The sequence below is a fragment of the Cricetulus griseus genome, chromosome 4 (genome assembly GCF_003668045.3).
Source record: "Cricetulus griseus strain 17A/GY chromosome 4, alternate assembly CriGri-PICRH-1.0, whole genome shotgun sequence".
Taxonomy (NCBI): Eukaryota; Metazoa; Chordata; class Mammalia; order Rodentia; family Cricetidae; genus Cricetulus; species Cricetulus griseus.
The window spans coordinates 77,449,969-77,473,547 of NC_048597.1; the positions used below are offsets into that span (position 1 = coordinate 77,449,969).

Below are 23,579 nucleotides of genomic sequence, written 5' to 3' on the forward strand. Positions count from 1 at the left end.
GGCCGCGTCCGCCGCCGCCGCCCCGAGGCCCTCACTAGCCGGGCCGGCTGAGGGGCGGAGGGAAAGGCGCGGAGGGCGGGGTGGTACCGCGCAGGAGCCCGTTTATTAGTTGAGGATCCGTCTATCCAATGGAACGCGCCTTTTTATTGGACAAGCGTGCTTCGGAGGAGGCGGGAGCTCCTGTGGCCCTTGGGGCGGAGCCGCCGCCGAAAGAGGCGGGATCTCTGCGGTGAGTGTGTGTCTCATTGGACGGACGGGCGAGCTTCTTTCTTTCAGAATGAAAGGGAGGCGGGGCCGTCGAGGAGGAGGAGCTACAGTCCCCCGCGGCCAATTATAAGTGCTCAGAGTGTCTGTCAATCACAGTGACCGTAAGTGGGATTGGAAATTGGGCGGAGAGAGGCGTGGCCACAAGTGCCAGGTGTACAGAATGACTTTCTGCCCGGGTTCCCAGGTTGGGTCAGGCTATGCGATCTGGCTCTCCCCGGAGCCGCCTAAGACTTGGCTGAAAAGCTGAGAAAAAACGATGAAGTCCTCCTGCTGTTAAGTTTAGGGAGAAAGCTCAGCTGTTTTCCTTCCACTACTGGAGCAGGGTGGACCATATTTTCAAACAAATGCTCCTTTGAGTGTTGCATAGGCCCAAAATAAAGAAAAAAAACAAACACCACCACCAACAACAAAACCCCAAAATGTTGCATGGGCCTTCCTAGGCACTTTCTTAAAATATGATTAAGGGGAGATGGCTCAGTGGGAAAGGGCGCTTGCCGTGAAAGTGTGAGGACATTAGTTCAAATCCCCAGTTGTGCCTGTAATCTCAGCATTGGAGAATCCAAGATAGACTAATTCCAGGATCTTGGTATGCAGCTAGCCTAGCCCAAAGAGTAGGCTTAAGCTTCGATGAGAGAATCTATCTCAAAAGTTAAGGTGGAAAGGCAGCAGAGCAAGACATTGGGCAACCTCATAGCCTCTGCATATATGTGCACAAGCACACACACACACACACACACACACACACACACACACACACACACACACACACACACACTTGTGGTTGTCAAAGTCACTCAAAGGCAGTTTGATATGGCATAGTGATAGAAAGCATGGGGTCTGAAGGGTGTTGGTGGTGCATGTGGGTCATCACAGAACTTGAAAGGCTGAGAGGCAGAGGCAAGAGGATTGATCTTTAAGGCCAGCTAGGGCTAGTAGTAACTTTCAGGCCATCTTGGGTACAGGGTGAGAGTTTGTCCCAGGGAGAAGCTGGGAGGAAAAGGCAGGTGTGTGTGACAAGATCTCACTTTCCATGATAAACAGAACACAACCTCTGGCATTGGCCCTCAGCCTTCCACCTTGTTTGAGACAGGGTCTCTTATTGTTGGCCATTGTGTACACCAGGCTAGCTTGCTCACCAACTTCGGAAGACTCTCTCCTGTCTCCACTTCCCATCTTGCCATGGGAATGCTTGGATTACAGATGCTTGCTACTGCATCTGGCTATATGTGGTTTCTAGGGATCTGAACACAGGTCCTCACTCTTTTGAAGCAAATGTCCCATCTCCCCAGTCCACATTTTATTTTATTTTTTGAAGTGGGGTCTCATGTATCTCAGCTGTCTATGTAGCTGCCTATGTAGCGAAGGATGACTTTGAACTCCTAATCCTTCTGCCTTTGCCTCGTGAATGCAAGGATCACAGGTGTGTGCCTTCACACCTAAGAGTATGTTTCTAAGACAGAAAATAGGGAAATCTGAACCCAGGAACTACAGTTTGTTCCTTATTCAGTTAAAAAAAATGAATTAATTCACCATTTTCAGCAAATGCTCCAGACATTTACAAATAACTTTATAACTTTATAAATAGCTTGACGCCAGTTTTTATAGAATCATTAACTATTTTAAATGATCACTCTGATTTTTTTAGTGACACATTGTGGTGTTTTATGGGAGAAATTATATACTGTTGATAGTATCTAATTTGGGACTTTGACAAGGGTTCTGGCCATATTCTTCACATTTGCTAAAAGGCTAAAGTGCTTGAAATAAACACGTGTATCCATGCACTCCATAATAGTCTTTTAATTACCCCTGGCATTTATATGGCATGTTGTAATTTCTAAAGTGCTTCTACATACATTATCTTAAGCCATCTATTTCTCTCCACAATACTGGGAGAGAAGCAAGCATGGGACAGCTGTAATAAAAGAATCCAAGGACTGGAGAGATGGCTCAATAAGTGCCTGCAGAACAAGCATGAAGCCCTGAGTTCAGATCCCCAGAACCTATGTAAAATGTAGAATGGCAGTGTGTGGCTCTAACCCCCCAGTGCCAGGAAGGGGAAGAGAGACAGGTGGATCTCTGGAGCTTATTGGCCAGACAGCCCAGCTGGATCAATGAGTTGCAGGTCCTTGGGTGTCTTAATTTGCTTGTCTGTAGCAGGGATAAACAACATTACCAACAGCAATTTAGAAACACTTGTGTTTGGAAAAGCTTGTGTTTGCTTACAAGTTATAGTCTACCATCACTGGAAGCCAAGGCAGGCACTCAAGGCAAGAGCTTGAATCAGAGACCATGGAATAGTACTGTTTGCTGGCTTCCTTCCCCTGACTTATGCTCAGCCAGCTTTCTTATACAATCCAGGACCACCTGCCCAGGTGTGGCATTGCCTACAGTAGGATGCCTGGGGCACCTTACATCAAGTAGTAATCAGAAGATGCCCACAGGTCTGTCTGATTCCTTCTTTCTAAATACATCCAATGACAACTGAAGCTAATTACAGCAGATCCTGTTTCAAAAAGAAAGGAAGAAAGTGATGTGATTAAAGCAAGATATTTAAAGCTGACCTCAGACCTCCACATACCCACATATACACATGATACAAGTACATATTCACATATACAAACACTCAAACACACCATACCACCCTACACACAAAGAATGTTGAGGTCCAAGCACTAACAGTGATTATTAGATGTAAATATGGTTAGTAAATAACAGAACCTGGACAGGCAGCCTGACCTAGTACCTACTTCACATATCCTGTGGGTTCAGAGTATGCATTAGAGTTTGGAAACTTTACCATTTAGGGATGTGTGACTTAGAATGAGTCACTTAATGTCTCTCAAACTCACTTTTCTTATCTGTAAATCAGGAAAAAATAAAGCCCTGGGGCTGGAGGGATGGCTCAGTGTTGAAGAACACTGACTGCTCTTCTCGAGGACCCAGGTTCCATTCTCAGCACCCACGTGGCAGCTCACAATTGTCTGTAACTCCAGTTCTAGGGGATTTGATACCCTATTCTGGCATCAACAGGCACCAGGCATGCGCATGGTTCACAGACACACATGTAGGCAAAACACTTGTACACATAAAAATAAAATACAAATTTTAAAAAGAATATGTACTGCTGTTATCGTAGAGGACTTGAATTCAGTTTCCCAGCACTCACATTGGGTAGCCCACAACTGCCTGTAACTCCAGATCCAGAGGACCCAACACCCTCTTCAGGCTTCCGTGGGCACTCACAAACACACACACACACTAGATAAAAATAATAATAATCTGAAAATGGACCTTGATAAATTTCAAACATGTTTATTATCAGAAAGGCTTAGTTAGGTGCTGGGGATAGTCCAGTGGGTAAAATGCTTGCCGTACAAGCATGAGGACCTGAGTTTGGATCTCAGTGCCCATGTCAAAAAGCCAGAGTTGGCAGTGCAAACCTGTAATCTTAGCACTTCCAAGGTGGAGGCAGGAGGATTAGCAGGTGGTGTTGGTGGTAATGATGATGGGAATGGCAATGATGGTGACAATAGTCATGATGGTGATGGTAATGATGACAATAATGTGATGATGGTGGTGATGGTGGTGGTGATGGTGGTGATGATGGTGGTGATGGTGGTGATGATGGTGGTGATGATGGTGGTGATGGTGGTGGTGATGGTGGTGGTGATGGTGGTGATGGTGGTGATGATGGTGGTGGTGATGGTGGTGATGGTGATGATGGTGGTGATGATGGTGATGGTAGTGGTGATGGTGGTGATGATGGTGGTGATGGTGGTGATGATGGTGGTGATGATGGTGGTGATGATGGTGGTGGTGATGGTGGTGGGGGTGACAGTGATGATGATGGTGGTGATGGTGGTGATGGTGGTGGGGATGACAGTGGTGATGATGGTGATGATGGTGGTGATGATGGTGGTGGTGGTGGTGATGGTGGTGGTGATGGTGGTGATGATGGTGGTGATGGTGGTGATGATGGTGGTGATGGTGGTGATGGTGGTGGTGATGGTAGTGATGATGGTGGTGATGGTGGTGATGATGGTGGTGATGATGGTGGTGGTGATGGTGGTGGGGGTGACAGTGATGATGATGGTGGTGATGGTGGTGATGGTGGTGGGGATGACAGTGGTGATGGTGGTGATGATGGTGGTGATGGTGGTGGTGGGGGTGACAGTGATGATGATGGTGGTGATGATGGTGGTGATGATGGTGGTGATGGTGGTGATGGTGGTGGTGATGGTGATGATGGTGGTGATGGTGGTGATGGTGGTGATGATGGTGGTGATGATGGTAATGGTGATGGTTATAGTGAGACTGGTGGTAACAATGGTAATGGTGACAGTGAAGACTGGTAATTATGGTGGCGGTGAGAGTGAGGATGGTGGTAATGAAGGCAAAGTGGTGATTGGTGGTACAGAAAAACATAAAATGTTTCCCAAAGGAATCAGAATCCTGTCACTGCGCAGAGTAGGGAAGCATCCAAGACCAAAATCAAAGAGAAAGCAGAGTCTGAGAGTTAACCCACCGAGTGGGAAACTGTTTGGCTGCCCTCAGACACCTGCTGAAGCCTCATAGGTCTAACTGTCAGTCTCCCTGTGCTCACCTGAGAGACAAGAGATGAAGCCCAGGGACATCTGGTAGATCACTGCAAGAGGCCAGGACCACACAATCCTCAAAAGAATGAACTAGCAAAGTCAGCTGCATGGGTGCTACAACCGTTTATCAGCACATTACCTTCTAAGGGAAGTGATTGATTTCTTTCTTTTTTCTTTTTTTTCTTCTTCTTTGTTTTTTGAGACAGGATTTCTCTGTGTAGCTTTTGGAGCCTGTCCTGGAACTCGCTCTGTAGACCAGGCTGGCCCAGAGATCCTCTTGCCTCTGCCTCTTGGGCACTGGGATAAAAGGTGTGTGCCACCACTATCTGGCAATAAATAATTTTAAATTATTTATTTATTCATTGGTGTGTGTGTGTGTGTGTGTGTGTGTGTGTGTGTGTGTGTGTGTGTGATTCCCACAACACACATGTGGAAGTCAGGGGACAACTCCCAGGAGTTGGTTCTTTCCTTCCACCATGTGAATGGTAGGATCCAACTCAGGTCATCAGGTCATTAAGCCACATCGCCAGCTCTTCAAGTACATTTTTTAAAAAAATCATCAAACAGGGCTTGGTGAGATGGCTCAGCCATTAATAGCACTGGCTGCCCTGGCAGAGGATGTGATTTCAGTGCCCAGCACCCTCATGAAAACTCACAACAATTTGTAACTTCAGTCCCAGGGGATTTGACACCCTCTTGGGCCTCCATGGGCATTCCATGTAATACATAGTGCACATACATACATACATACATACATACATACATACATACATACAGGCAAGCAAAAACACTAATAACACATCAAATAAAAATATTTTAAAAATCACCAGACAAGAAAATAAGATGTAGGTTAAAGCTAACAGAAATATTATCTAGTAGAGCCACACCGCAAAGCTTTGAGACACAAATGATCCAATATGGATGATAAAATAAACATACTCAGAGCTCTCAAAGGAATAAAAGAGGCTATTGAATGTCTCAGGCAGAGACCTGGGGCTTGGCATACAGACCTTCATCCAGGCTAGAAAGAAGGCTGGAGATATATATAGTTCGGAGGTGGAGTGCCTTCCTATCAAGGTCCAACACTTGGGGGAGGGAAAGAGGAAGGAGGGAGGGGAAAGGATGAGAAGGAATAAGCTCAGGATCCCTTGTGGAGATTCACACAATCATTCGCCAAGGTCAGTTGCTATGTCAGGTTGTCAGCTGCTTTGGCTCTACTGCCCTAGCAGCTGCCTGTGTGGTTCATCACAGAGCCAGATCTAAAAGCAAGAAGCAGAAAGAAACCTAATGAGTTAGTTCCGTGCCCCCCCCAGCCCACTCAAAGCCCAGGGTTTGAGGATTGTAGAGATAAGGACATCTTCGAAGGCACAGAGTGTGGCATTTTCAATACAGTGTCCCCCATAAGAGAATGTGTTTGAACACTTAGTCCCCAGCAGGTGGCGCTGTTTGAGGTTTGCAATCTTGAGGAGGTGCACCCTTGCTGGAGGAAGTGCGTCACTGGAGAACCACACTGAGGTTTTATGGCCTGGTTCTACTTCTCTCTCTACTTACTGTGTGTGGATGCTATGCGATCCACTGGCTTCCCGTTCCCGATGACAGGTCGTCCTTGCCATAATGGACTCTGTGAGCCAAAATGAACACTTTTGTCATGGTATTTCAACACAGCAACAGACAGGAAGCAAGAATGCAGGCAGTGGGCTGAGTGGGCTTGGTGCTGGACAAGAATCCCTTAGGGACAAGAATCTCCTGCTCCTACTGTTGAAAAGACACTTGGAAGATTCCGTCCTTGTAGGTTTTTAAAAAATGAGTTTATATTCAGGCTGAGCACATTGGCACACACTTATAACTTGGGAGACAGAGGTAGGCAGATCCCTATGAGTTTGAGGCTAATTTGACCTACATAGTCCCAGTCCAGCTCAAGTTACATAATGGGACCTTGTCTCAAAAAGAAATAATTTATGTTCATTCTACAAAGCAACACATGTCCCTATGGCATTTGCACACAGTATCATGTCCTTTGCTCATATTCACCCCAACTTGTACACCTTCCAACCTCCTGATGATCCTCTTCCTTCTAAACAGCTCCCTTTTACACCCCCCACACACACACACACACACACACACACACACACACACACACACACACACACACACCATTTTAAATCTAGGTTCCACATATAAAAAGAAATACATTTGTTCTTTCTGAGTCTGGCTTGTTTTGCTTGACATAATGAGCTTCAGTTCCATCCATTTTTCCTGCAGATATGATTTTATTCTCCTTTATGGAAGCATAAAACTCCCCTGTGGGCATGTGCCACACATTCTCCACCCATTTGTTGATGGACACCCATGCCTTGCCTATTGCGAACCATGCAGCAATAAACATGGATGTGCAAGCAGTTTTGTGGTACTCTGAGTGCACAGTTAGATGTGGTACAACTGAGTCACATGATAGTTCTGACTTTTTGAGGAACCACCATACTGATTCCCATAGGGGCTCCTCCAGCTCACAGTCCCACCAACCTCAAATCAAGCCTTACCCCATCTATATTAGCTAATTTTCTATTGCTGTGATAAAATATCATGGCCAAAGCAGCTTAAAAAAGAAGAGTTTTCAGTGGCTTCTGGTTCCAGGGGGTTGGGACAGGGACAGCAGGCAGCAGACATGGTGGCTGGAGCTGGAAGCTGAGAGCTCAGGGCTCACACCTCGAACCACAAGCAGAGAGAGCAAACTAACAATGGTATAAATGTTTAAACCCTCAAACCCCACCCCCAAGTGACATAAGGACTCCAGCAAGGCCATATCTCTTAAACTGCCTGATCAGTGCCACCAGCTGGGGACCAAGTATTAAAATTCCAGAGACTATGTGTGTTGTTGTTGTTGTTGTGGTGGTGGTGGTGGTAGTGGTGGTGTATCTCATTTACAGCGCCGCACCATGCTTGCCTGAGTTTGTTCTTCCCTCTCCTCCTTTCTTTCTTTACAGTTTTTGAGACAGGGTCTCCCTATGCAGCCTGCTTTACTCTCCCCAGGGCTGTGATGGCAGCATTCTCCCATGCCCAGTCTCCCTGTGTCCTCACATGGTGGGAGGAAGGTGGGGTGTGGCGGGGTGGCGGGGGGGGGGGGAGCCGGGAGGGATAGGGAGCAAAAGACAGCTTCACTTCTTCATCGTCCTCTCAGCACTATTAGTCGACAATGAAAGGTACCATGAGCTTTTCAGGGGACACTAGGTTCTGTGCTCCCACCTGACATCCCTGCATCTCAGGTGTACATGCATAGGACAGGTGTACATGGTTAACATGTGTTGCATAACTGCATTAAACTTCCAAAGAGTAAAAAATATCACAACAATGGGGCTGGGGAGACAATTTATTTGTAAAGAGTACATGTTGCTTTTCCAGAGAACTCGAGTTTGTCTTCCAGCATCCATGTTAGGTGACTAACAAACCATCTGTAATTCCAGCTCCAAGAGATTCAGTGCCCTCTTCTCATCAAGCACCTGCACACATCTATCCACCCATCTGCAAGTCCATTTTCCATCCATCCACCTATTCACTCATCTAAACATTCATCCATTTAACCATCCATCCATCCATCCATCCATCCATCCATCCATCCACCCACCTACTTGCTCATCCATCCAGTCTGCTCATCTATTCATCCATCCATCCATCCATCCATCCATCCATCCATCCATCCATCCTTCTTTCTTTCTTCCATTCTTCCAGCCATCTGCCCAATTGTCTTCCCTTCCTCTCTTTCTTCCATTCTTCCACACATCTGCCAAATTCATCTGACACCCATCTAACCATCCATCCATCTATCATTCATCTATCATCCCACCATATACCCATCTATCTACTCATCTGCTATCTGCCTGCACAGCCATTCATCCATCCACCTACTCACACACCTGTCCATCCACTCACTCGTCTATCTGCCCATCCACCAATCCACCTACATACTAACTACCCCCACACAAACCCATCTACTCATCCAGCCTCCTGGCATCTTCCTATATGCCTTGAAGCAAACAGTTCAAAATCAACCAAGCTTATGGGGCTTAATAAACACTCACCTGACCCTCTGAATCCATGACCACAAACAAACCTTTCCTCCCTTAAGTTTTTCTTTTGGGTCTTTTGACCACAGAGATACAAATATAACTAATACACAGCATGGTGATAGGGCCAGGGTGGTGGTTTGAAAGAAAATGGCACCCAAAGGGAATGGCACTATTGGGAGGTGTGGCCTTGTTGGAGGAAGTGTGTAACTGTGTGGGTGGGTTTTGAGGTCTCTTTTCTCAAGCTTCACTCAGTGTGACAGTAAGTTGACTTCCTGTTGCCTGTGAGATGTAGGACTCTCAGCTCCAGCACCATGTCTGCCTGCATGCTTACATGCTTCCCACCATGGTGATAATGGACTGAACCTCTCAAACTGTAAGCAAGCCACCCCAATTAAATGTTTCCATGTTGCCTTGGTCATGCTGTTTCTTCACAACAACAAAAAGGATCTGGAATAAATTCTTGCCTTAGTTGAAGTTCTCTAAGGGAACATATGAGAGGGGAAGCATGTGTACATGCACAAAGGGATTTAGTTTAAGGAATTGGCTTATACAGTTGTGGAGGCTGTGAAGTCCAACATCTGCAGTGTGGGCCAGCAGGGTGGAGATCCGGAAAAGCAGATGTTGTAGGTCAAGTCCAAAAGCATCTGTTGGAAAAACTGGCTTTTTCTTAAGGAAGTCAGTCTGCTCTGTTCAAGCTTTCAGCTGCCCGGATGTGGTCCACCTACAGGATGGGGCACTATGCCTTACTCTAAGTCCATCGTTTTAAACACGTCTGGTACAGATCCACCCTCCCAGAAGCATCAGTGCAATGTTAGATGGCTGGATGCAGGGTGATGTTAGCTGGGCACCATGACCCAGCTAAACCAGGACGTAAAATGGAACATATCAACTGGTATTATAACGCTTGTTGGGTTGGGGAGATGGCTCAGTCAGCAAAGTGTTTGCCCCACAAGCCAATCTCCAGAACCCATGTGAAAAGCTGGGTGTGGTAGTATGTGCCTGGAATTCTTACATTGGCAAGATGGGAGAGACCAATGGATCCCTGCTGCTCACTAGTGAGCTAGCTTGCCTGTATGGCCAAGTTCTAGGCCAAGGAGAACCCCTGACTCAATTTTTTTTTTTTTGAGACAGGGTTTCTCTGTGTAGCTTTGGAGCCTATCCTGGTACTCGCTCTGGAGACCAGGCTGGCCTCAAACTCACAGAGATCCACCTGCCTCTGCCTTCCGAGTGCTGGGATTGAAGGCGTGCACCACCAACGCCCGGCTAGTAGCTTATGTATTTTTAACTCCCCCCCCCCCCCCCCCGAGAAGGGCTTTCTCTGTGGCTTTGGAGGCTGTTCTGGAACTAGCTCTTATAGACCGGGCTGGTCTCGAACTCACAGAGATCTGCCTTCCTCTGCCTCCAGAGTGCTGGGTTTACAGGCGTACGCCACCACTACCTGGTGTGACTCAAATTAAAGGTCGGGGAATGACATCTGAAGTTGTTCTCTGAACCCTACACACATGTTATGCATACATGCACCCCACATTAATACATATGCATGTCTCTGTCCATGTACACACATACATACATACATACATACAGACAGACAGACAGACAGACACACACACACACACACACACACACACACACACACACACACACACACGAGAGAGAGAGAGAGAGAGAGAGAGAGAGAGAGAGAGAGAGACTTGATACAAGATTCCTTAGATTCTTCAGCATTCCCCAAAGAATCTGACTGCAGCCTACTTTCACAGGTTGTTCTATGGAAGGTTCTACTCACTGCTGCCAAACATGAGACAGAAACTTAGAACAGCCCAGGATGGTTGAGCATTGCTCAGAACCTGAGATGAAGTTACATAGTTGTCCAAATCTGCTGAATTTCTTCTCAAAAATGCCCCTAGTTTCCATAAATGTTCTCCTCCTGGGGCTGGGGCAACAAGTAACTTGAATCTAGATTCAAATAGGGAAGCATGGCTGAAGGTGACAGTCATAGCAGAGCATTGCTCAGTGTGTGGGAAGCCCCAGCAGCTGAACAACAGGACAGAAACAGACAGGGAAGTGCTTTTGAGTAGGAGGTACAGGTTGTATGACCAACTCTTCCTTTAAAAAAAGTACTCAGTTTCTCTGGTCTGTCATCAGTCCCTTATCTGAGTTGAAGGGACATTAGTTTATGTCTCTCCAGGAAAAGTCACATAACACCATCCATCCTCCTCTATGTCTATCCTTACCTTCACTTATCTGTCTAGCCATCTCTCCTTCTCTCCCTCTCTCCATCCTCCCACTTATCCATACCTTTATCCTCCCATGTATTCTATCCACTCATACACTCACTAATTCTTTCATCCACCCACTCATTCCTTTATCCTCCATCCTTCAGCCAGTCTTCCATGCAGTGCTGAAATTCAGGGACTCCAGGCTCACCTTGATGGAAGGAGCCCCTCCCTCTTGGGTGTACTCAGGGAGACAGACAAAGCATGTTTATACCATAATCTTAAGTTTGTTAAGAACCAAGAATGAAAATCCTGGTGCTCCACTAGTCTGTCCGTCCATCCATCCATCCATCCATCCATCCATCCATCCATCCATCCACCCACACACCCACTCAGTCATCTACCTGGATGGAAGATCATGGTAGTTGGGCCCTGTTTGGTGGCATGGTAGAATTTGGAGTTGAGTGATGCTTCTCTGGAGAAGTTAATCTTGAAAAGAGAGAATTGGGGGGAGATGGTATCCTAATTTTATATGTTACTATGATAAAATACCTTGACAAAAAAGCAACTTAAGGGAGAAAGGGGCTTATTTCAGCTTACAATCCTAGGCCACTGTTCATCAATGTGGGGAAGCCAAGGTAGGAAATTAAAGACATCCAGAGTCAAGAGCAGAGAGAAATGAATGCAGGCATAGTCACTTGGTTTATCTACTCTTATATAGATCAGAACCCCCTGCCAAGGGAATGGTGCTGTCCACAGTGGGTAGATTTTCTCATATCAATTAAGACAATCCCCCACAGACATGCCCACAAACCAACCCAATGTAGACAGTTCTAGGGGTTGGATTTAGGTCATTCTCCTTATGCAGCAAGGTCTTTTACCCACTGAGCCATCTCACCAACCCTGTATGTCATGCTTATTGTCCTCACTATTGTTCCTACATTATGTTCCTATGTCTTTACAAAAGGACACAGTGATGTTTGGTCATGTGCCCAACAGCCTATAGCTAGTAGCCGGTCAACCAGAATTCCAATACAGATAGCCAGATCCTCAATCCCAAACCCTTGGATTACATTGCCTCTAAGAAGTTATCCCAGCAATGATAGGTTACAGTACAGTTAATAAAAAACGCTTCTGTCTCTATGTCTCTATTTTTGTGATGCTGGATTTGAATCTAGAGCCTTATAACACTAGCAGAGGACTCTACCACTGTGTAATACTTGAGCCCCTCACTGGGAGATTCTAGGCAGGTACTCTACCACTGAGCCACACCCACAGCCCCTCACTGGAAGATTCTAAGCAGGTGTTCTACCACTGAGCTACATTCCCAATCTTCTTTTGCCTTTTTTTTAAGTTTTACTCATTTATTTTCATTTTCTTTTATATATTTAACATGTGCTCGTATGTGTGTGTGTGTGTATGGCTGTGTGTATGTGTGTGTGTGTGTGTGTGTGTATGTGTGTATGTGTGTGTGTGTGTGTGTGTGTAGAGGGAGGGCATGTGTGTGGAAGTCAGAGGACCGCTTGTGAGAATTGATTCTCTCCTTCTGCTATTTGAGATCCAGGAATTAAACTCAACCTGTCAGGCTTGGCAGCAAGCATCTTTCCTTGCTGGGCCATCTCACTAGCCCTGATTTTTATTTTTAAATGGAGAGAGACAGAGAGAGAGAGAGAGAGAGAGAGAGAGAGAGAGAGAGAGAGAGAATATGTGTATGTGTGTGTGCAGACAACTTTTAGGAGTTGGTCCTCTCCACCAAGTGGGTTCTGGGATCTAGCTTAGATTATCATCTTGGTGGCACATGCCTTTACACAATAAGCCATCATGTCAGTTCTTTGGGACAGGGTCTCATTCAATTATCCAGGCTGACTTTGAACTTACTCTCTGGCTCAGGAAGATACTTGCCATCCTCCTGCCTCAGATTCCCAGTAGCTGGGATAGTACACCTGTAGGTTTAGCTTTTGTGTGGCTTTAAACAAAAATGTTGTATTTTACTTTCTATTTGTTCTTGGCTGAGGCCTCCCTATGGGTCATCTCCCATGGGATCCAGGCCTTGTCAACAATGCTCATCTTGAACTTGCTGGTGTGCAGAATATTTGGTCAGTATGAAGAGCTGCCTTGAAGTAAAGCCCACATCACAAGCATGGTGACATCCCTTAGGGAATCAAGCGTACCCAGATCTCCCCTATCCCCATCACCTACTAATCATGTGGACAGGTTATACTCCGAGCCCGTTCCCAATGAGATGGAGGCAACTGGTGGTGTCAAGAATGGGACACCCACTTGAGATGATACTTGGAAGGACTACTGTGCACGCTGGGAGGCTGTGAAAATCCAGGTCCTCTTGTTCAAAGTGTCTAGAACTGTAGGATGCTGGGACCTTTCCAAGAGCCAGCAAAGTCGTATGAGACTTTGGACAGACTTGTGGACAGAGCTGGGGGCAGAGGCCAGGCCATTCTAACCATGTTGGGGCTGCAAGTGTCCTGGGCAGAGGGAACAGCCTGTTTCTGGCAATGCTGGCTGGGCACCGGGGCTCTTGAAGGCCCAAGGACGAGTATGCTATGTGTTTGCAACTCTGACTTCTGTAGGACACATAGCAAGTAGTTTTCCTTTCCCAGATGATGACTCACTTGTTTTTTTAGCCTGTCCTTTCCAACCCTGGCTTCCTGTCCCTTTCCTGAGGCCTGGACATTTTGGGGTAATAAAAAGGTTGGTTTAGTGGAATCAAAGTTTTCCATCTCAGCCTGGCGGTGGTGGTGCACATCTTTAATTCCAGCACTTGGGAGGCAGAGGCAGGCAGATCTCTGTGAGTTCCAGGATAGCCTGGTCTACAGAGTGAGCTCAAGAATAGCCAGGGCTACACAGAGAAACCCTGTCTCTAGCCCCCTCCATCCCCCCAAAGAAAACTTCCATCTCAGATCTAATAACATGGTCTTCTTGTTACTTCCTGCAGAACCAACTAGGGCTGAGGAGGAAGAATGGAGGGGAGGGGAACAGAAGAGAGGGGCTGACCAGGAGGAAGAGAAGGGGTGGGGGAGGCAAGAACAAGAAAAGTCACAAGAGGAGGGGGAAGGGAGTGGAGTGTGGGGAAGGGAGAGGAGATATAGGGAGAGGAGGGAGAATGTCCTAGTTAGTGTTCTATTGCTGTAAAGAGACACTATGACCAAGGCAACTCATACAAAAGAAAGCGTTTAATTGGGATTTGCTCACAGTTTCAGTTATTTAGTCCATTGTCACCATGACAGTGAGAAGCACGGCAGCAAGCAGACAGGTACAGGAGCAGTTGCTGGGAGCTACATCCTAATTGGTAGGTAGAGAGAAAGATTCTCGGCTTGCCTTGGGCTTTTGAAATCTCAAGGCCCACCCCCAGAGACACATGCCTTCAATACTTCTTATAATCCTTTCAAATAGTGCCATTCCCCCGTGGCTAAGCACTCAAATATGTGAGCCTCTGGGGGCCATTCTTATTCAAACCACCATGGGGAGGGTAAAAAGGGACACCTCAGTAAGAAAAGGGGATGAGTGAGAGGAGGGGAGACTGAAGAGTGGGAGGAGGAAGGAGAGGAGGGGAAAAGAAACGGTTCCATACCTGTGCTCCCAGGGGACTGACCCTGCTCCCTTTTCTGGGGCTTAGCTTGGGAGTTCAGGCTTCAAGGAGGGAGGACAAAAAGAGGGAAGGAAGGAGTTGGGGGAATGGAGGACAATAAGGTGGAGAAGAAAGAAGAGTGGGGGAGGGGGCATCAAGGAAGAAGGAAAGGACAGAGGGGCTAGAAAGGAACATATGGAGACGGCTGGGGAGGAGGGAGAGAGGCAACTGGAGACAGGGAAGACAATAGGGGAGGGAGGGATGAGAAGAACAAAGCAGAGGGAAAGGAGGGGGAGGGGAAAGATGACAAGCTATGGGGGGAAGGGAGAGGCAAGGAGAAAACACTCCCAAATCACCATAGTCTGCCATTGGGTCGCTGCTGCTCAATCCAAGGCAGCCATTTGGAGGTCAGCATCTAAGGGGCCTGTGCTGAGGTTTTCAGGTCTTCAGTTTGCTTCCCCATTCCTGTTTGACTGTCAATCACTTAGGAGTCACACTTCTGGGCATGCCTGTGAGGGAGTTTCTAGACTGGATGAGTTGAAATGGGAAGACCTACCTTGAATGTGGGCTGCACCATCCTGTGGACTGGGGTCCTGGGCTGAATACAGAACAGAAAGCGAGCTGAGCACTGGACAGGCTCCTTCGACTTCCTGATCGTAGATGTCATGTCATGTGACCAGCCACCCCATGCTCCTGCCACTCTGCCTTCCCTACCTGCGATTGATGGCACCCTCAAACCGTGAGCCCAAATGAACCCTGCCTTCCTTCAGATCGCTTCTAGTTAGGTGTGTGTTACAGCAACACAAGGGACTGAGTCAGAGAATATTTGTCATGCAAAGCAGCGGGTTTTGGATTTTGTAGTGACATTTTAGCTGTCATATATAGTGTATTTTGATTCACCAAGAGCTCTAAGCACCAAGTGTTTGGAGATAAGGCTGGGGCCAGGTTTACTGAAGGTGATGAGAAAAGTTTTTGGACTATGTTCCTGTGTTTTGCAAAATTCCATAGCCCTTAAAACTGAATGAAATAATCTTTATAGCAACCCCCCCCCCCGCCAAGACAGGGTTTCTTTGGTAGCCTTGGTTGTCCTGGAACTTACTCTGTAGACCAGGCTGGCCTTGAGCTCACAGAGATCCACCTGCTTTTGCTTCCTGAGTGTTGGGATTAAAGGCATGTACCACCACTGCCCAGTGGAATATATATATATATATATATATATATATATATATATATATATATATATATTTTGAAGCAGGGTCTGGCTGTGTAGCCCAGGTTGGTCTCAGATTCACGATCTACTTGCCTCAGCTCCTGGTTGCAGGTGTCTGCCACCCAGCCAGACTGGAGATGATTGTCTTTTTCTCTTAAATGTATGCATTTATTTGTTCATGTATACATGCTACAGAGCTCATATAGAGATCATCGGACAACTTTTGGGAGTTGGTTCTCTTCTTTGGCCATGTGTGTCTCTCAGGGATTGAACACAGGTCCTTGGACTTGGCAGGAGGAGCCTTTACTTACTGAGCCATCATCTTGCCCAGTGAAACTGAGCTTCTTACGTACACACTCATTTTCCACCTCTCTCTTAGGTACAAATTCCATGAAGCCTGTCTTCTTGTTCCTTGTCTATCTGTCTGGTCTGGGATACAGAATTTACTAAATAAATTCTGGAGGAGTGAATGAATGAATGAGTGAATGAATGGCCTTCTGGCTAGGAGAGGGTGTGACCTCATATCTACACATCCTTGCCAGGTCCTCAGGAACCAGCGAAGTTGCTGCTCCTCTCAGTGGTGGCACCACCTTTCACTAGAGAACCTTGAGATTTGGGTAAGGAGTCTCTAGTATGAGGAACAGAACTTGAAATTCTGTTTTTGACCACCAGGGGTCACTCATGTCACATAAAGAAGCCGCTAAGCTCTGTTGTGTCCTGGGCACTGGAGAAATCTTTTCTGAGTTCTGTGTGTAGCCTGCTGTTCATTCTCATTAGCACTTACCTGGGTTTGCTCCCCCAGAACCTGACCCCAGCACCATAAGCACAGGTCTGGGCAGCTGTAGATCTCTCTCTCTCTCTCTCTCTCTCTCTCTCTCTCTCTCTCTCTCTCTGTGTGTGTGTGTGTGTGTGTGTGTGTGTATGTGTGTGTGTGCATAAGTGGGGAGTGCTAAGGCTGATATTCTAGCATCATCCACCTACTGCCCATCAGATTCGGCCTGGGTCTACTGAAAGGCGAGCTGTGCATGGCCATCCATCAATATTAGCAACCTTCAGAGATTGCCGGCTGGACAGGAGTGCTCAGCTGACTCCAGAGGGCAAAACCCCTCCACCCCTAGCTCTCCCAGAGAACTAGCCCAGCTCCTGTGCTAGGGTTTAGATTAGGGCTCAAGGGTCAAACCTCAGGAGTCCCCTCCAGATCTTACTGAGGCTAGATTGGCCTACCCAGACTCCAGCCTACATAACTGAGTTCTGGAATAATCAATACAACACCCAGGAAGATTTCAGAACTTGGTAAGTCACTTGGTCATTGGGCTGGTATTTCTGGCCCTATGTGAAGCAAAGCTATCTATCTATCTATCTATCTATCTATCTATCTATCTATCTATCTATCATTCATCTATCTATCTTTTATTATAACACCCTTCTGGCCATGTCCCAGTCCACCTCTTTGACTATAAACACAACACCCCTTCTCTCGGGTATCCTGACCCCCTTGTTTCCCTGCTAATCACAGAACTCTGTGACCAGACCTGGCTATGCTCAGTGTAAGTCAGGCAATGGCACAGCCTAGCTACTCACCCTTATTCTAAGCCACTAACTGGTGGTGACTTTGGCTTTGCGAGTCTCTGCCTTAGCTTGCTCATCCACAAAGACTTTCATGATCTTTAGCTCTCAGGACAGTGTCCACCATGGACTGACAGGTGTGACTCTGAGGCGTGGAAGGGCCTGGAGGGAGACTTATGTAAGTTCTGTAATGGTGGGTGAAGCTGGCAGAATTTAGGCCCCTCAGTTAGTTTCACTAAATCCTTTTACTATGTAGCTATGGAAACTGAGGATGCTTGGGAGCCTGAGGAGTGAGGGCACAACCCATTGTCACCACACCTAGTTACTAGGCTGGCTTCCGGGTACTCTGTGGCCTGTGGGTCTCGTCCTTGACTCTTATTGCTTTTTTTTTTTTAAATTACTTATTTATTTTAAATGTATGTGCTCTCTGTCTGCATGTACACTTGCATGCCAGAAGAGGGTATCAAATCCCATTATAGATGGTTGTGAGCCCCCATGCACCATGTAGTTGTTGGGAACTGGCTTAGGACCCTTACAAGAGCAGTCAATGTTTTTAACCACTGAGCCAACTCCCACCCTATATTGCTATGTTTAAGACCAGCACTGGCTCAGCCAGGTGGCATAGGCCCACAGCCAGTGCTGAGAATGTTGTCCAAGCTTTCTCTGGCCCTCCAACCTTTCTACTGAGGCTGGCTGGCTTCATGTTCCAGGACAGGCTCACAGTCAGAGCTCCATCAGTAGGCAGCACCTCCTGAGAGCATATTAGAGACCTGGATTTTGGGGCTGGGGAGATGCTCAGTCAATAAAGTGCTGGCTTCACAAGCACGAGGATCCAAGTTTGATTTCTAGACCTCATATAAAAAGCAGGGCTGTTACGATAAATCTTTCCACCAAAAGCCGCCCGAGCCCCACCACCACGTGTGCGCTCTACGCCAGCCGCCCACCCGAGTTAGGGCTCAAATGAATACACAGAAACTTGTATTAGGTTCAAAGCTGCTTGGCCAATGACTAGGATTCTCATCTGTTAGCTCAGTCTTAATTATCATAAATCTATATATTTTATAAGACTTACCGGACGCCTTATTGGCATCCCTCCTTGCTGGTGGGTCACATTGCTCCGCTGGAGGAAGAGCGGAGGGGAAAAGGGGACACTTCTTGTTTCCTTTGCTTAAATATGAGTCTCCTTGCTATGTCACTTCCTGCCTGGATCACCGCTTCTCTACTACATTTCCCAGAATCCTCTTTGACTCCTAGTCCTGCCTGACCTTGTTGTTTCATTGGCCAAACAAGTACTTTATTCAATAATCAATAAGATGAACATACACAGTACATTCCCCATCACAGGGCATCATGAGGAAGACTTGTAATCCCAGCACTGGGGAGGTAGAAATAGGACACCCAGTTTAGCTGAATTGGCAAGTTCCAGGTACAGTGGAAGACCCCATCTGAAAAAAGCAAGGTGGCTGGCACCTAAGGAATGACACCTGGTGTTACCTCTGACCTCACACATACCTGCATGACATGTACATACCTCCACATCCCAGCTGCATCCATATTTACATGCAAGAAAAGTAGAGTCTCAGGGTCACCTGCACCTGAGACTCAGAAGATCTGGGCGCTATGCAGATTCCAAGATTGCCCTCTGTTCTCATGCCCACTCAAGCGCAAGAAACACCATTAGCCACGTGTGACCTCCTCATTCCACACTCATGATTCCAGCCAAGGTTTGATCTCAGCATCACAGCATGGTCTGCTGTGGTTAATCTTGATTGTCAACTTGAGGGGACCAACCAAGAGATTCGCCTCTGGATAGGTCTGTGAGGGCATTACCATGAAGGATTAACAGATAGGAGGAGACCTTGCCCAGAGTGGGCAGCACCTTCTGGTGGTCCAAGGGGAAAGTGGTGCTTTGCCTGTCTGCCTTTCCTCCTTGCTTGTGAGTGTATATACTCTGATACCACTGATGCTACTGCAGCCATCCTTTTCTAACACCTAGCTTCTTTAGTCTTCCAATATGGACTGAAGAACGGGCATTTCACCAGGAACCCAGCAGGTTGGTGGTCTTCAACGCCAGATTTCCAATGTTGAGGCACCAGCCTCACAGCCTGAGGAGCTGCCAGGCTCTTAACATCTCCAGCATGCGGACAACCACTGTTGGACAAATACCCAGCCCCTATTGTGAAAGCCAATGTTGTAATAAATTCCCTCTGTAACATACATTCATTCTTTTGGTTTTGTTCCTCTAGAGAACTCTGAGTCGTGGCTGTAGAGAAGACCCAGCAACTAAGAGGGTTTTCTGCTTCCCAGAGGACCCAAGTTTAGAAACCATCACTCACTTTGGTTGGCTCATAACAGTCTGTAACCCCAGCTTCAGTGCAACCAACACCCTCTTGTAGTCTTCTCGGACACTTGCACCCATGTGGTATATCCTCACACAAACATAAGCACACACATAAATAAAATAATGATATTAGTAAAGAATCCTGAATAACGCAGAGACATAGCTCACTAGGCCTTTAGGTTAGGAAGCATGTGTCCAGAGCCTTTGGTATAGAACGAATCTGAGGGCTTAATTTAGGGTGTGCCAAAACCACCCAGGCAACCATCATCATGAATTTAGGGATCATTCTTCTGGAACAGAAATACAACCACCTGTTGTTCCAGTCCCTGAGAGGCAGAGTTGGGTGCCATGGTAACAATGTACTATAATTAGCAGGGTCCTACCTGCATGCATTTCCTAAAACATACCTGTTGGTTACTTTTCTCACTGCTGTATCAAGTAGCCAACAGAAGCAGCTTAGGGTGAGTTCGGCTCATGGTTTGAATGAATTTAGTCCATCATGGTGGGGGGAGGTGAGGTGGAGGTGATGGTTGTGGGAGCTCTGGCTGGAGTTCCTCACATTTTGGTAGACCAGGAGCAGGGAACCTGGGGCTGGAAGTGGGGCTAGGGTATAATCCTCAAGACCTTCCCACATGAGATATACTTCCTCTGGCTGGGCTTTGCTTAAAGGTTCCACAACATCACTAATCAGCTCGGCCAAGTGTTCAAATGCTTGAGTGTGAGGGGGAGGATATGTCACATCCAAATCAAACAACTAAAATTGCTATCTAAATTATCCATGTTCAGGTCTTGTTATAGTTTTCCTTGGATGTGCCCTTCTATTCCCTTCCTCTTCTGCCCACCGAGCTCCTGTTCACCCTTTGATACCCAGCCCAAGTGGCTCCTGCTCACCCTGTGATACTTAGCCCAAATGTCTCCTTCTTCCCATTTATACTCACCAACTTCCTCATACCATCTTCAAGCCTCTGTACAAATGCAAATGACCTTTGTTTTAGAACCAGTTTTGTTTTTGCAAGGTAACACAGGATCACCTGTCCTACTCATGATGAACTGTGACTGTTGTGATCATAGGTACCAGTGAGTAGGGTTCAAATATGTCTCTTTGAAAGACAGTGTAAGGGACAATGCAATGGATTCTAGCTATTGGCAGTTGAAGACTTGACTTGTTGGTAATTGTCCCAGGAGGGGTTTTGAACCCTCCCACTGTGCTGTGGTGAAAGTCTAGAATCAGCTCAGATTAGCTGGCAAGAGCTCTGTAAAGGTGTTTCTTCCCAGCTCAGAATTCAATGGCATTGTGCTGCCTGTCAAAAATTTACCATGGTGAGACTATTTACACCAGAGAGATTGGTGAATGCTGTCAATTAGGCTTTTTATTCCCTTGCCTTGGTGTGTGTGAGTTATCTGATACTGTCACAAAATGCCTGAGCTAATCAACTTAAAAAAGAAGACAAGGTTTGGATCAAGGTCTTGTATGCTTTGGTTTATGATCACTGGGTCCTGTAACGATTCGCCCGTAGTAGCATAGCACATTGTGGTGGGAATTCATGGCAGAACAAGTTGCTTACCTAATAGTGGCCAGCAAGTAGAGAGAGAAGAGGAAAATCCAGGATGCTACGATCCCTTTACTTGTGTTCTCTCCATGATTTAACATCCTTGTATTAGGCTTCACATTGGAGAAGTCCCAACACTTCCCAACAGAGATATGGGCTGGTGGCCTGGCCTACAATACATGAAAGTTTGGGGTGCCTTCTCCAAACTTAGTATCCTCCACCCTCATTTGTCATCTCCAAAGGCATGTGCTTTCCTTGGTACCTGGGGTGGATGAGCAAGTATGCTCCCTGCCAGAGGACACTCCCTAGAAACAGGTGGGGATTGCCTGCATGTGGGTTGAGGGGTACTGGCAGAACATTCACTACATGGGGCCAGGCAGGTGGACAGTTTCAAACTCCAGTTTCCCTGTGTACTAAAAGGCCAGGACCTGTCCAAGGCTGGGTTTGCCTGCATGAGTGAGCCACTGATGTTGGCTCAGCAAATAAACTCCCAAGCCCGCTGACAGGTGTGGCCAAAGGTCGAAGGGTATTGTGATAAAGGAGAGCCTGCATGATTTATAGCCACAGCCTGGACAGCGGAGCTGTGGATAGCAGGAAGATGGAGGAGCGCTGGCAAGATGCTCATGGGTGAGGGATCTGTGTTTCATTGAGACGATGTGCTGGAGTCCACACAGAGGAGATTAAATAGCCTGTTGCCTGAATGCAAAAAGTTGGAAATAAATCAGCCTTTACTGCAAGCAGGGTGGCAGGGAGTTAATTAGGAAAAGGAAAAAAATACATTTTGACTTACAAAGAGATTGGGTGAGCATGCAGAGGGGGAAGGGGTCCCTTTTGCTTCCCATCAGAAGCCATGCATGGCTGGGAAGGATGATCCTCTGGTGTGTCCTGGCTGGAGAGGAAAGAGGTTGCCTGCTTGCTGCCCATGGAGCTGAGCCAGGTCTTGCCTGTGCCCTGCCAGTGTGAACTTGATGGCTGGGGACCTGGTGTCTGGGATTATCGTGGTTCAGGAAGGTCATGCCGAGTTACGGCTCTGTAATGCATCAATGGGGAGATTGCCTTGTGTCTCACAGGTTTATCTCTTTCAGCTTCCCAAACAGGCAGAGCTTTCTTTCGGCTTCTTGTCCCTCCCACTCAGGTTCTGTTCTATGTCACTCAGTGTTGTTTACATGAAGCTCCGCCCTGGCAACTCCTCTTCAATTTCTCCAGTTAGTAGACCACCCTAGCATTCTTACAAACCCAGTTTGATTTCCAACATTCAATTAATAATGTTAGTTGGGCATGGTGGCACAGATCTGTTATCTCCGTTACTTGGGAGGCTAAGGCAGGAGGATAGACAGACAGGAACAGCACAGGCAACTTAGAGAAAACCTGTTTCAAAACAGAAGTTAAAAAGGCAGCTAGGGGCTTGGCTCAAGATGGCCCAGTGAGTGGATAAAGACACTTGCTGTCAAGCCTGATGATCAGAGTTCGGTCCCCACAACCCACATGGTGGTGACCTCCACATATGTGACATGTGTGAATGTGTGACACCCCCCCCACACACACACACAAACACACACACTGACCCTCTTGCTGTAGGCAAGGTAGTGACTGCAGGGAGCCACATGGAAAGGAGGAGACCTTTGCTGTGGCCTATGGGAATTGACAGTGGCCTGGACTTGAGAATGACAGCTATGATGAAAAGCTGACAGACTTGGCTGAACGGCCTCCCGGGGCTGGCACGTCTCACTTTGCTATGTTTGCATCTCAGCTGCTAAAGCTCCCTTCCTGGGTGAGACACAGACATCTCCTCTTCCCCCCTGAGGTCCCTGTGACAAACCTAGGCACGGTGTCGCCAAAGTTCACCCAGGAATCAGTTTATTAGACTTACTTATGGAGCAGTACGTGAGGAATTACGGGCAGGAGCATGGGTGACCTTAAAGCAGCTACACTGGGAGGTCTTTACCCAGCATGGATGATGACGCTCCATAGCTGTGTAGATGAAGTCCCCTGTCCTCATCTTACCCCACTTATGTCTTCTAGCCCTTCCCAGAGGACCCAAGGATAAGTGCAAGGCAGAATTGCATACAACTAGTTGGGAGAGATGGCTGGATACTAAGGTGAGGGTCCTATGACTCTACCAGGAGGGAGCATCAACAGTCAGCTTTACAAGCAGGCTCACCAGAACTCCTGAAGATGGCGGTGGTG

General features: G+C 47.0%; 1 protein-coding gene across 1 annotated transcript in view; it reads right to left on the reverse strand.

Moving 5' to 3' along the window:
* Gna12 (G protein subunit alpha 12) overlaps window positions 1-19,920 on the reverse strand; it is a 102,665-nt gene extending 82,745 nt beyond the window's left edge. Inside the window, exon 1 of the mRNA XM_027413532.2 lies at window positions 19,838-19,920. Coding sequence (XP_027269333.2) covers window positions 19,838-19,920 — 83 coding nt within the window. The remainder of the gene's footprint in view (window positions 1-19,837) is intronic.
* Window positions 19,921-23,579: the final 3,659 nt, after the last annotated feature.